Source organism: Phoca vitulina, unplaced genomic scaffold (genome assembly GCF_004348235.1).
Source record: "Phoca vitulina isolate PV1807 unplaced genomic scaffold, GSC_HSeal_1.0 scaffold13, whole genome shotgun sequence".
In the NCBI taxonomy this organism is placed as follows: Eukaryota; Metazoa; Chordata; class Mammalia; order Carnivora; family Phocidae; genus Phoca; species Phoca vitulina.
The window spans coordinates 10,689,708-10,704,136 of NW_022589716.1; the positions used below are offsets into that span (position 1 = coordinate 10,689,708).

Consider the following 14,429-nt stretch of genomic DNA (forward strand, 5'->3'; position numbering starts at 1 on the left):
CACTGCATATTAATCATGCAATTGGTGGCCTTGTATCTGGCTTCGTCCACTTAGTATAATGGTTTCCAAGGTCATCGTGCCGTGGCACGTTATCATTTTTATGGCCGAGTAATATTCCATTACACACATATGCCACATTTTGCTCATCCCATTCATCAGGTGATGGACATCTGGCTTGTTTACACCCTTTGGCTGTGGTGAATAGTGTTGCTGTGAACATCTGTGTACAAGTTGTATGAACACGTTTTCAATCTTTTGGGTATATACCTAGGCGTAGAATTGCTGGGCATATGTCAGTTCTACATTTAACTTTTTGAGGAACTGCCAAACCATTTTCGACAGTGGCCGCACCATGTTACATTCCCACCAGCAATGTGTGAGGACTTCAATTTCTGCATATCCATGTCAACACTTGTTATTTTCTGGTTTTTTGATAACAGCCATCCTAATGGGTGTAAAGTAGTATCTCATTGTGGTTTTGATTTACATTTGTCTAATGACTGATGATATGGAGCATCTTTTCATGTGCTTATTGGCTATTTATTTGGATATCTTCTTTGGAGAGATGTTTATTGAGGTCCTTTGCCCCCTTTTTGGATAGTCTATCTTTTTGTTGTTGAGTTGTAAGAATATATATTCTAGAGTGACCCTTTTATTTGATATATGATGCCATGTGGTAAGGGGCTGTTTAAGGAGGAACCTGGAGGTGGGTTGGACAAAGGGGAATCCCAGAGCCCTGGTGGGGATTGCCTGCTGATATGAAGTGCTGTTGGCTCTTAGACCTCTCACACAGACACTGATAAAGACTGTACCAGAGAAGAGCTCTCTGAAGTCTTATAATAAGAAAGCAAATAAACTCAGAATGGGCCTTGCTGACCTAGGATGTATCCTGGGTGGGAGCCTCAGAAAGACATAGTGCAAGTGTCTTTCCCAAGAGGAATCAACCAGTAACTGGGCATCTTCATGCCCTTCTGTCCTATTAGGGAGAGTATATAAAAAACATGATGAATGTGGAGAATTGTAGTTCCAGATCTAATAAACATGGCAAAAATAATCACAGATAACTCCTCTAAGATACACAACTATTTGCAAACTGCTTTTAGGAAGCAATTCTCATTCTTATAATATTGATTGGAAATCTACTTTTTCTGTGTTTCTCAACAATTATTTGTAGTTTTTGCTCAGGACACGGGAAAGACTTTCACATAAATCACTACTAAAAATTTTAACTTATCTTCCCATACATTAAGAAAAATTGCAAAAACTGCTTTGTACTATAAGCTGTTCCAGTAACTATGTGATCTTAGGTTTCATTTTTAAAATGAGCACTGAACTCTAGTTGTACTTTCATTAGAGCCAGGGATATGAACTAGAACTAGAACACGGGATGGCAACGAGGCCGGGCCTGCCAGAATTGAGAGTGTGCCTGCCAGGACCTGGTTCCTGTGCTCTGCATTGTGTGAGATTGCAGTCCAAGTTCCAAACAGGCTTGGCAGAGTTTCCTCCTATTCTGAAAACACCTGATTGCAATCCAGGGAAAATCACACACATTCAGTTCGATTCCCACCCCACCCCCTCACTGCTTTTTCCCCTCCTCCATAAGACAGTAAGACAATCAAAGGTGAGTTTTGTACGGGCTTGCCCACAGAACATCTAAAGGAGTCACTATGTTTGACAGCGAGGCCTGTGGGGCCCTCACCAGGCCCCTGGGGACACCAGTGGCAACAGCACATGGAGCAGGATGGACAGCCAAAGGAAAAGCACTGTCAAGACCATCTTTCTAGAGTTTCCAGCCTGCCCCACATGCATGAATACTGCAAATGTAAATCACACAGTAATGGGAACAAGAAGAAAAAATCAAATGGAGAAACACAGATTATACAATAGTGAAAAACTGTAACTCCTACCTGGGCCAAAGAGAATATGTAGAGCCCCCAGTGAGGCAACCATAGCACAAAAAAAACTGTCAGGACACTCTTGAGGATGACTGACAGGCTCTCGGCAATTACCTGCAGAAACACGGTAAAGGGTGCACTTCACGTTATTAAAAACTAAAGATGCACAGGAATGATGAGTAGGAAGCTGGGAGAGTGGTTACCCTGGGAGCGGAGATGGGGCACAGGGTTAGACACAGCACTGATAATGTTCTAGTTGGGCTGGGCGGTAAGTTCATGGATCTTCAGTATACCATCATGCTTTAAGATTTACACATATGCTATATATTCTTTTGTACATATCAAATTACATATTTTGAAAGATGAAAAATTACTATTAGTATACAATTAAAAATAGAATTACTAGAAAAATCTGAAAAACCTTTACAGTCCTCTTACATTCTTATCTAAACTGATAACTTCACTATAAGTAAACCTGTTTTGCATTTAGAGTATAGCAGAGGTAAACCTAAGCCCAGCCCATCTGCCAAATTTCAAGGGAATGAACTAAACTGATCATGTTACCTTTTTCCAAATTTCTTTTTAGACGCATTCTAAAAAAAAAAATCATTCTCTCCTAGGAAACATTTTTAAGAAACCACTCTTTCCCTTATTCTTCACATTTCCCATCAAAGCAGAAGGTACACTGACCTTGAGTTTGACAAACATCTGTGCTTGTGCCAAGACCCAGAAGGGCTCTCCCAGAAGCTCTACCACGGCCGAAAGGCCAAACACCACCACTCCAGTTCCATAGTGGGGGACGACATTAGGATCAGGCACTTCAAGCAACTGTAACCACACCCAGCCCAGGAGCAAGGACCAAAACACACCCAGGGGGACTCTAGAAAAGGGAAAAAATGTTTTTTAATATGCTAAATATAAAAATAAATGTATATTAAAATAGTAGCACTGAACAGAAAGGAAATATAATCATAAAAATAGCTACTACTTATTAATGCACTTCCTACATGCCAGGCACTAGATCCACCCCCTTTACTTCTCGGACACCTCACAACGATCCTGTCATTATCCCCATGTAAGTGATGAGGGAACTAAGGCTGATGACAAGCACTGGGTAATCTGGCCAAGGTCATGGACAGCTAGTCAAGGGCAGAAGCAGGACCCAATCCCCATCTAATGCCAAAATCTCCACTCCTATCCACTGTGTTACGCTGACGAGATAAGCAAAATTCCCAGAAAGTACGTGCCTGTCGTTGGCACCCTGAATGACTAAAAGACAGCATCCAGTTGGTTTTTGCACCCAAATAAGCAACAGTCCAGTGCACAGTGTCCCTTTGCATGTGCACCACAGAGCACTTCAATATGACTGAGTAGTTAACTGTCATGCCTCGAATAAAATGAACACCTACCAGCCTCACAACAGTCATTTCCATGAGGCAAGAAGGAGTTATGTAAGGCAGCATTGAGAAACAACCTCAAGCACCAGTCCTCCCAGCAGGGATCTAACTGCAGAAAAGCCATTACAAGTTTTAGCTGATGTACTTGGCCTTCAAGAATATTCTAAAAGGCTCAGAACTGAAATCAACCTAACAAAATTGAAGAAAGATATAATGAAAGCCCTAAAAGGCTTTCAAAAAATACTAAGTGGTGGTTAAAAGCTCAGAAAAGACTATGGGGGAAAGATTAGGAATAAAGAAGATGGCACAGGCCCAGTGAGGCCCAGAATGGGCATCGGGAATGGCAGAAACAATCTCCCAAGAGGGTAGAAACAGGACTAGAAACCTGGCCCCGAAACCCCCACCCAGAGCTCTTGGCCATTCACAGAGAAAACAGCCAACAAACTCCTTCTACGTGGACGCTCTCTCCTTCCTGTCCCACGCCCAGTCCTCAGAAACACCCATGAAACCGAAGCTGGAGACAGTTCAGCTTTGGGCAAGGTTGCTGTTTAACCATTTAGACTTAAGACACTTGCTCTCGCACTGTCTCCTGCCAAAGCACGACTCACGTTAGCCACAAGAGGTTGAAGGTCTGGCCCCAGTCTTGCTGGGCGCCCCCACTCAGACATGCCCTACGGAAGGCCTCTCTGGCCAGGAAGACGGTGGTCGAGTAAAGCAGTGTCAGCCTGTAAAGGAAAGGCAGAAATCAGTAATGACTCTAGTTTTTTTTCACAGAGAGAATTTCTGAGATTTTGCCAGCAACAGGAAGAAAAAGCCTCGGGCATAAACCACTGGTGGCGATGTGAAGGGCAGTGAGTTCCTACAGGGCCCCGTACTAATCTGATCCACTTGAACAACAGAGTTAGGAACTGAACAAGGGACACCTGAGTGTGTGCCTATGGAGCATTATGCCCGGAGAGATACTGCCGCGGTGGCCCCCAAAACCAAACGCTTCACAGCAATAGGCAGAGGTGTGGCTCTGACCATAAGGAGGAGAAAAGGACAAGATATGACCACACACGGCAAGGGGACCTCTTGGTCATCCTGAGACTGGTGACCCAAGAGTTCTTATAAGAGAAGCTGAGGCTCTACTGAGTGGAAGCTCTGGCCAAAAGCATCTCAGGACAGGCAACAGACTTGTTACAGAGGTCACTGCAACCGAGGTCAGCAAGGCTTGTCTGCATACTTCCTGGGTGGGCAGTACGTAGGTGGACCCTCTTGCACCTGGGTGAGTGGTAGCTGAGGTTTTCCTCATCAACAGGCTGTGGCTGATGAAGCCAGACTGGGGACAGCCCAGGGCTAAGGTCTCTCTGAGGTTGTCCAAGGATCATGCTGCTACCCAGTGCTTCCGTCCACCACTGCCAATGAGGATACTGAACCACATGTTAAGTAGGGGGCAGGCCTGACCACGGTTGTCAAAGCAGAGACCTGCCAATCTGGAGGAGACCAGATGGCAAGAGGCCCAAACTATTTTCGAATCTGAGCACGTAAGAGGAGATTTGGTCTTCTTCCTTCCTGCTTTTTTTTTTTTTAATTTTTAAAAAAGATTTATTTCTTTATTTGAGAGAGAAAAAGAGATGAGCAGGGAGAGGGGCAGAGGGAGAAGCAGACTCTCTGCTGAGCAGGGAGCCCCACATGAGGCTCTATCCCAGGACCCCAGGATCATGACCTGAGCTGAAGGCAGATGCTTAACTGACTGAGCCACCCAGGTGCCCCCTCTTTTTAAAATTTTTTTAAAAGATTTTATTTTTAAGTAATCTCTACACCCAACGTAGGGACCGAACTCACAACCCCAAGTTCAAAGTCACATGCTCCACCCACCGAGCAGCTAGGCACCCCTCTTCCTGCTTTTAAAACAGTATTTCTCAAAGTATGGTCCCTACTCTAAAATTACCTGAGGAGCTTGTCAAAATACTGATTCCTGGGCCCCTCCTCAGTCCCACCTAGTGCAAAACTCCCCAGATGATTCCTTTGCCTGTCAAAATTTGAGAACCTTCTCCAAGCTCTGAGAACAGAGCCCAGAGCATATGTTTGGTGGGTATTCGATGGGAAATGTTGTCTGGAACACACTGTCTTGTTTATCAGGACATGAGGATACACCTGAGAAGCTGAGCTATTCTGAGCACTCACATCACTTCATATACTTTTATGTCATTTGTGAATACAGAATATGTGTGGGTGCCCTTGAACAGAAAGGAGAGTAGAAAAAACAAAATGGAGTCTAAAAGACAAAGCAAGGCAGCTTTCTAAGAGCCGCCGAGGGACTCATGACAAGGACTCAAGCTCTCACCCTAACTACCATTTTCCAATTATAAAATTCACTGATGAGGGAAGGCAGCCTGCTCCAGCCCTGCAATTATGAAGCACATCCTCATATACTGCAGAATTCCTGCTTCCTTTGCTGTCAGCAGGACAAGAACACAGGATTAGACCTGAGACAGGGCTTGCAAGGAATTACTCCCACTCCTCTCCTGGGTTCTCAGAGTAGGCAAACCGGAACAGGCGGCAGAGAAGTGTGCATTTGGAGGCCGATAATGGCAAACGTTCCATGGGGCCATTAAAAGCAACATCGCCTGCTCATTCCCCCACCCCGGCATACTCTTCCTCAGCCCACTGCTAAAACACTCTGCTTCTGGGAAAGGCCTATGCTTCTAAAATCCGAGGGTGACACACAGGTGCCCTCACTAGAGGTGTGAGTTGTGGGCAATGCCAGGGCACGTCCCTTCTTACCTGACATTCACTATGCCAACAATTTCCTTTGACAGGAAGCGAAGAATAAATGCATTCAAGACAAAGGTGATCAATCGAAACAACACCTACAGATAAAGAGGAAAAATTTGTGAGATCAAATTATGTTGGGAATATTTATTTGTGAAATGAAAACAATGTGGCTGTTCTTCCTAATGACGTACTGACATACAACAGCTTTGCCATAGAGACCCTCTCAAAAATGCGCCACCGGTCTGCATTTCTTCTGAAATTGTCCTTGAGGTCCTTGAGGTCCTGAGCACATCTGTGCGGTGGCCAAAGAGCCCACAAAGGCACTTGGAAGGCTCTCTAATTTATTGATAAGAGGGAGCCCCTGACATATTCAGTGAATTTCTTTAGGTTCAAAGTTAGGCACTCCAGAAGACAGAGGATTCTAGTTAGTGCTTCACATTGGCCCTCCCTCCAGCCTGTTTAGAAATAGCACACGCTTAGCAAGTGGGAGCCTGCAGGGTATGGCAGAATCTCTAGGAATCACAGGGTCTAATTTCTCTTTTTTTCTCTGCCTAGTAATATCTGGGGATTCTGATAATGACATTTAATCTCTTTGAACTTGTCTTCTCAATTAGAAAAGAAAAAAGCCTGTATTTATTTACTAAATATTTGCCACTTTCCTGAGAGGAGCTGAAATATCTTTTTTTTTTTTTTTTAAGTACAGGGGCTCCTGGCTGGCTCAGCCAGTAGAGCATCTGACTCTTGATCTTGGGGTTATGAGTTTGAGCCCCAAGCTGAGTGTAGAGATTACTTAGAAATAAGATCCTTAAAAAAATATTGAGTACCGTTGACACACAATGAAGTAACTTGCAGTAAATGACAACTGCAAATAATAAGATAATATAAAATGGGGAAGGAGAGACAGAGTCCAGCTATTGCCATCTGAAGGGGATATATCCCAAGATTTCAAACCTGTCAATTCAAGAAAACTACCTGAGCAAAGAATTCTTCCAGGAGACAGAGAACAACAGGGTGCTAAGCAGGGATGCTAAATGGGGATGTTGACCAGGTGCAAACCTCAGCCCCCCTCTGCATCCAGGCAGCACGGCAGGTGTAACTCAAGTGCACTCCACAGCAAATGACAAATCACTCTCAGAGTTACCTGTGAACAGCTGCAATTTGTTTGGTTTTTTGAGAGAGAGAGAGAGAAAGAGCACGCACCCTTGTGGGAGGGGGAATGGGGAGGAAGAGGCGGGAGCAGAGGGAGAGGGACAGAGAGAATCTTAAAATCTTAAGCAGGTTCCACACCCAGTGTGCAGCCAGACTCGGGGCTCGATCTCACAACACTGAGATCACGACTTGAGCCGAAATCAAGAGTTGGACACTTAACTGACTGAGCCACCCAGACTCCCCCCAACAGCTGAACTGTGAAAGATTCAATCAAAATATGTCAAGGGGCCATGATGGTTTGAAAATCTCTGGGGAAAGGTATGACCAAAAACGGAGAGTACAGTTTAACACTGTCAGTGTCTGTTAATACTGAAGTGTCACAGAGCAACCAGGTCTCTAAAGCCAATCTTAACCTTTATGGAGTCAAAGGTGGCCTTTTGAGAAAGGCCTGATGAAAGCTCTGTAGCTCTCCTTGGAAACATGCAGATACATACATACCAAATTCTTGACTCAATTTTAGACGTTTGAAGCCAATTCATGGAGCCCTGAATGGAAAAAGCGCTCAGCTGAGTCTCAAATCACCATTTAGCTGTTAAACCCATCATCTCCTAACTCCTATAAGCCTCAATTTCCTTCTGTCAAATGAGGCTACCTATCGCATAGGGTTGAGAACAAGGATCAAACAAGATTGTGAAGGTGAAAGCATTTTTGAAAAATACATACAAATGAAAGACCTTAATACTTTCACTATGGCCAGCTCAGAATTAAGACAGAGAATAAGCTTTCAAATTCTTGCAGAATACAATGTAATTGCAAACCTATCTTAAGTGTCTGCATTGTAATTTGAGAAGGCCTAGAAGATTAAACATACACGGATTAAAACACTCAGGAAGCCTAGATTATGGCTATATTTTTAAAACAATGTACACCTATTTATGCTAACTTGAAAGTCAAAGTTATCATTGTCTAAGAAAATGTCTCGGGCTATATCCCTATCTCCTAATTGGTTTGAAGAAAGGGTTGAGTTAATGATGCTCTGAAGTTGTTCATGCTACCCAGTATTTGCTCCATATAGTGGCCGTTATTAGCAACACAATCTTCATTTAACTTTGTAAAGGACTTTACGGTTTATTTTTTATATTAAAAATGAGGGATTTATTACATGCGTTGTATATATATTGTGGGTTTTTTTTTAAATTTTAGTTAACAGACAGTGCCCAATATTGGTTTCTGGAGTAGAATTCAGTGATTCATCCGGTACACACAACACCCAGTGCTCATCATAAGTGCCCTCTTTAATACCCATCACCCATCTAGCCCATCCCCCACCCACCTCCCTCAAGGGCTTTACAGTTTTAGAAACAGCTCTTTCACATCCGTTAATCATTTGATCCTTCAAAGCAACTGGGTAAACCCACAGGAAGCAAGACTCAGAGCAGTGATTTGCCCAATGTCACACAATAATCATATGACCCAGCTTCACTTTATAGGTAGGCCACCTGACTCCCAGTCCATTGTATTTTCTGCTAAGATGTGGTCTGTTTCTTTTTTTATGAATCTAATCTGGGTGGTAAGGTATCATCAAAGCCTTAACAATCAGCATTGTGGATAAAGCACTGAACTCAGTTATTTATGTTGTGGAATAGAAGAAAAAAGACTTGGTAAATTCATAGTTCACCTACTTTAGGGTTAGGTGAATGTTTATTAAACACGTATCTTGTGCAAGGAACTCTTCTACATGCTTTACGTGATTATTTAATTTCATCCCTATAATGACCATTTTAAAAATCCTTATTACCATAATAAAAACTAACATTTACGGGGCGCCTGGGTGGCTCAGTTGGTTAAGCGACTGCCTTCGGCTCAGGTCATGATCCTGGAGTCCCGGGATCGAGTCCCGCATCGGGCTCCCTGCTCAGCGGGGAGTCTGCTTCTCCCTCTGACCCTCCTCCCTCTCATGCTCTCTGTCTCTCATTCTCTCTCTCTCAAATAAATAAATAAAATCTTTAAAAAAAAAAAAAAAAAAAACTAACATTTACTAAGTACTTATAATGAGCTAGGCACTTAACAGTCATGCCATCTAATCTTGCTAATGACCCTAGGAGGTTGCATTATTGTTCTCATTTAAGATAAGGAAAACTGATGCTCAAAGTAAAGTGATTTTTCACAAGGGCAGGGATCTGCCAAGTAACAAGGACTAAATGAGCGCAAGTGTGCCGGGTTCTCGTAATATCCAATTGAAACACTGCCTCTAAAATAAGGGGGAGGGTGGATTCAGGACTTCTCTGAGTAAGGGCTGAATGGCTTAAGAGTGTAACACAGAAAAACTGAGCCACTCAGAATGACCAGCTCCTAGGGTTAATACAATCTTTAGAGACCATTTGGACCAATTGGCATGTACCTTATCTGAAAGATGATGAAAATTAAGGCCAAGAAGGGGAAGTAACTTATCCAAGGTCACACAGCCAGAAGGAAAATGCAGCCAATATTTACTAAGTGCATACTAAGAGTCAGGTACAGCATTAAGTACAATTATCTGAATGACTCCAGTCAAGCCTCATAGCAACTTTATGAGCTAGGAACTATTATGACCCCAATTTTCCGATGAGGAGCTGAGGCATAACAGAAGTCCTCTGTCCTGGGTCATGGAGCAAGCACAAGGTAGAACCAGGATTCCTACACCCAGATATCTTTTTCTTAGTTATGCCATACTGTCTCTCTAAACTCAGTGGGAGTCAGAAGGTTTGAAAAAGGTGTTTGAGGGTCAGCGATGGGGCATGGAGAAAGTGAACCCCTTCCCTTAAAAGCATGAGATTCTAGAGCACCAAAGGCAGCCCTGTCACCTGACCTGTCTCCTACTACCATATGGGAGATACAACGCTCAGAACCAAAGTGACTTGTTTGCAGTCTCCCAGCTAGGGCTCTGCGCTCCAGGCCCAGGCGCCCCTTCTCCGCCGCCACTGCCTCCTGTCCAACCCCTCTGTAAGTGGGGTCCACGCCGGGACTGGGTGTGCCCCGGGGCGCGCACTCAAGGGCCCCAGGGCCGCCTCCCCGCGCATCCCAGCTGCGGGTCAGGCTGGGGCCGGCCGGGCAGAGAGTACCTGCAGGAGCAGACCGGAGGAGGCCAGGCGGGCCGCTTGACCCAGCACCTCCCGGCTGCCCATAGCTTCGGTGCCCGGCTTCGCGCACCGGGAAACGCCACCACCAACCGGCCTCGTCGCAAGAGGATAGCGTCACGGAGCTCCTCGCTCTCTGATTGGTGATCTTGGGGCAGCGGAGGCGGAGCACGAGAGGTCCTGGTCCATTAAGCGGCGGCTTGAGTGACGTCAGTGTGCCTGCGCCGCATCGCTCCTCTCGTTTGGGTTGAGCTTGTGAGCTTTCTGTCCCTGTCCCTCCCCGTCCCAAGTAAGTTAAGAGAAGCTGTTAAAGTAGCCCAAATCCCTTCCCTGAGGCTCTCAGCCTACCAACCAAGAAACACTAACTTCTCCGGCCTCCTTCATAAGATTCTTGCCTTTTGGCCTGGGTTTACAAGGTTGCGCCACAGCCCCCAGAATTAGGACGGGAATTGTCAGCATTTTACACAGAAAGGACTGAAGGACCGGAAGTTAAATCCGCATTTTCACGTGTGTGGTTTTGTGTAATCCTTTCTAAAGAGCTGAGAATTGGACCCTGTTGTCAGACGAGTAAGATGAGATGTGGAGATGTGAGGTGACCTGTTCAAATCTAAACAACTTGTGCCTGAGTGGAGCCGACCCTGGGCTTCAGATCCTAAACTTTTGCTTACATGCTACCAGTTGTGAGGACACAGCAGAGGAATGGCCGGGAAATGCTTTATAAAACGTAAAGCACCCAACACACAGCATCAGCTGCTCTGCCATTGTTCTTATCTTCTATGCAGTCGTAGGAAGCCCGCTTGCCCAGTTTCTTTTAGGCCTTCCCTGATCTGACCCCAGTCTACCTTCTGAACCATCTTTCACACCACCACTGCCCTTTTCCAATGCTCGCCAGGCCTAGCCATTACGAACCCTTACCATTCCTCGAACAGCCCTATCTCCTTGGCCTTCATTCCCGGTTGCCCTCTGCCCAAAGTGCCTTCCCTGATGGCATCCCCCACCAACCACTCTCCCAGACCCCATTGTCCTGACTTTCCTGAGTACTACAGTCAGCACCTGCTATGGACTGAAGGTTGGTGTCCTCCCAAAATTTATGTTGAAGCCCTAATCCCCAGTGTGATGGTACTTGGGGGTGGGGCCTTTGGGAGGTAATGGGTCATGAGCGTGGTACCCTCATGAATGAGGCTAGTGCCCTTATAAGAAGAGACGAGAGAGGGGAATGCTCTCTCTCTGCCATATGAGGATACAGCAAGAAGGCAGCCATCTACAAACCAGCCAGGACTTTATCTTCGACTTTGCAGCTTCCAGAACTGCAATAAATAAATGCCTGTTATTTAAGCCACCTAGTCCTTGGTATGTTGTTATAGCAGCCTAAGCACCTGGAAAGCACTTTGTGACCTTTATAGCTTCTAGCCCAGTCTGCTTTGCAGTGAAGAGGCTAGAATATGTGTCTCTGCCTAAACAGCACATGAGCTTTAAGAAGGCAAGAGTGAAGCCCACCTGGCTTGGCCTCCTGCAGCAGTGCGGGAGAAGGCTCCTAGGAGTTCCATAAATGCTTCCTGCCGTGTGACAGCTGCTGTTGCTGTTGCAAACAGACCACAGGGCTCAAGGCCTATGCCCTCTCCTCCCCAACTCCATCTTGCCACAGTCATCAAACTGTGTCTAATGGTAGAGGTTCAGAATGTGTTTGACTATGAAACAGACCTGGCCCTGAATCCTCATTCCATTACTCACTACCCTGATAACCTCAGTATGCTCATATTATAGATAGATAGATATTATCTATCTGTTCTGTGAGGGTAATCATAAGAATGAAAGCAGACAAAAGTCTGGCCCTTCAGGAACCTAGAATCTAGTGGAAGGGAGACTGACTGAAACAGTCCTAATAATAACATTTCACATAGTGATAAGTGCCATGAAAAAAATGAAACCAGATAAGGTAAGAGAGGCTTTTGGAGGGGGAGGGGGCATGCTGTTCTGGAAGGCAGGGTAAATCAGGCAACCACCTGGGAGAGGCGTGTGCCTAGAGAGGAGGGCAAAGTGCTAGAGGGTCAGCCTAATGTATTTGGCCTAATGGCTGAGATGCCCAAGGGCTTGACCTGGGCAGCTTGCCCATCCCCATGGACCTTGAGCTGGCAGGCGAGGTAGGCTTCTGCACCCTTTATTCCCAGCCAAGCAGCCGCCTCCTCCATGGCTCGTCCCTGAAGCAGAACCAACCAAGAGCTCTTCATGTCCACATACTCCTAACCCTGGGCATCCTGGTGGGCTGGTCTAGGAGGGACGAGGAGATCATTTTGCTGGGGGCAAAGAAGCCAAAAGGGAAATGCTCCAAGCTAAGTCCAAAGAGCAAAGCCTCAGGGGAGTCCAGGATACAGACTCTGAGGGGTTCCTGGGCACAGAGTTGAGGGCCTTTTTCTCTTATTCTGGAGGTTAGGACTTAGTAAGGAGAGACTGAGCATGCACTTTGTGCTCAGAGCCATACTGGATGCTGGGGTGGGTGGGGAAAGGAGCCGCGCTAAGGGTCAATGAGCACGGACCACCAACTCCATGGTAGGCACTCGTGTGTGCATTGCACATGCATGTTTCAACTTCTTTATCCCCTTCAACAACTCTTGGGGTGGGTATTACAGATGAGGATAATGAAGCACAGAGATGTTAGTGACTCACCCAAGGTCATTCACCTAGGGAGCAGTCAAGCTGGTATTTGAACCCAGATGCTTTCTGACTCTAAATGCTTGAAGATGTTCCTGCCCTCAAAAAGCTTCAGGTCCCAAAGGAGACCTAAGAGTCCCCATATCTAAATCACAGAGAACATGTGTGGCATCAAGGGGATAGACTCTGGGAGGACTGCAGTGGTCGAGTGGCAGTGGGCTTGCGGCTTCCCTCACCTCCGTGCTGAGCCTCCCCAAAGGCCTTGTCTCTCCTAAGAGCACTGGCACCCACAGGGCGTGGCACAATCCACAGGTTTTGTGTAGAGGGCTAAGCTCAGGGCCGGTGAACTGTTGCCTGTTTTGTACAGCCTACAAACTAAGAACGGGTTTTACATTTTCAAATGGTTGTGGGAAAAATCAAAAGAAGAATATTTGATGACACATGAGAAGTATATGAAATTCAAATTCCAGTGTCCACAAGTAAAGTGGTATTGGAGCACAGCCACATCCACCCACTTGTCTGCATACTGTCTGCAGCTACTGTTGTGCTACAAGAGCAGAATAGTGTGTCCCCCAAAGCTGAAAACATTTACTGTCTGGCCTTTTACAGAAAACGTTTGTCGATCCTGGTGATGACTGTCGAGCCCCAGCGCCTGACATGCAGTAGACATTTGGATATTGAATGAATGAATGCATGGATAAATGAATGGTGAAGCACTAGGAAAAAAGGGAAGATGAGAAGGGTTCTTCCCCAGGGGTCACCTGGTTTGGAGAACCAGTGATCCCTGGAGAACACCAGACTATAATTGGTGGTCACTGAAGGAGCTGTTTCCCCAGGCTGCCCCCCTCCATCTTGCCCTCTGTGCCAGGTGGCCTCCCTGCCAAGGAAAGCTGACCCAAGCAGTCTATTTTATTACAAAGCTAGAGGGAGTGCCAGGGCTGACACCAAGCCAGCTAGGCTCCCCAGGCAGCAGGGCAGGGAGGGGGGACTGCCAGCGGGCAGCGCGGTAGCGGGGAAGCTAGGGCTAATTGTGCCTTGGGCCTCAGGGGAGTGGAGGAGGCTGAGCTGGGCTCCATCCCAGGCACCAGCCAGTAGGTGGCGGGCGTCTTGGGTGAGGGCCCTGCCCTCCCAAGGCTTCCTGCTGCCCCAAGAACCTCCCCCAGGGCCCCTCCCAGAAGGAGAACCTCAAGGCTCTGCCCCTCCCTCAGAAATCCCCAGGCGTGAGAACATGGCTGTATAACTACTAGTCCACATTTGCTGAGCCCATGTAGGCACGGTGTCAGGCACTTCGCTTTCATGATCTCATTTTACTCCCACAGCAGCCCCACAAGGTAGGCACCCTTATTATCCCCATTTTACAGACCAGGAAACTGAGGCTCAACGAGGTTAAGGGACTTGCCCAAGGGCTAGGAAATGGGGGTGCTGGAATTTGCCTCCGGCATTGTGGCTCTCAGACCCCAAAC

At 46.2% G+C, this 14,429-nt stretch overlaps 1 protein-coding gene across 1 annotated transcript in view; it reads right to left on the bottom strand.

Annotated features, from left to right (window-relative positions):
- RFT1 (RFT1 homolog) overlaps positions 1-10,408 on the bottom strand; it is a 46,591-nt gene extending 36,183 nt beyond the window's left edge. Inside the window, exons 1-5 of the mRNA XM_032411468.1 lie at positions 10,303-10,408; positions 6,062-6,147; positions 3,901-4,017; positions 2,586-2,775; positions 1,908-2,009 (exon numbers count right to left, since the gene is read on the bottom strand). Of these exons, the coding sequence (XP_032267359.1) occupies positions 1,908-2,009; positions 2,586-2,775; positions 3,901-4,017; positions 6,062-6,147; positions 10,303-10,365 (558 nt within the window). The 5' untranslated portion in view covers positions 10,366-10,408. The remainder of the gene's footprint in view (positions 1-1,907; positions 2,010-2,585; positions 2,776-3,900; positions 4,018-6,061; positions 6,148-10,302) is intronic.
- Positions 10,409-14,429: the final 4,021 nt, after the last annotated feature.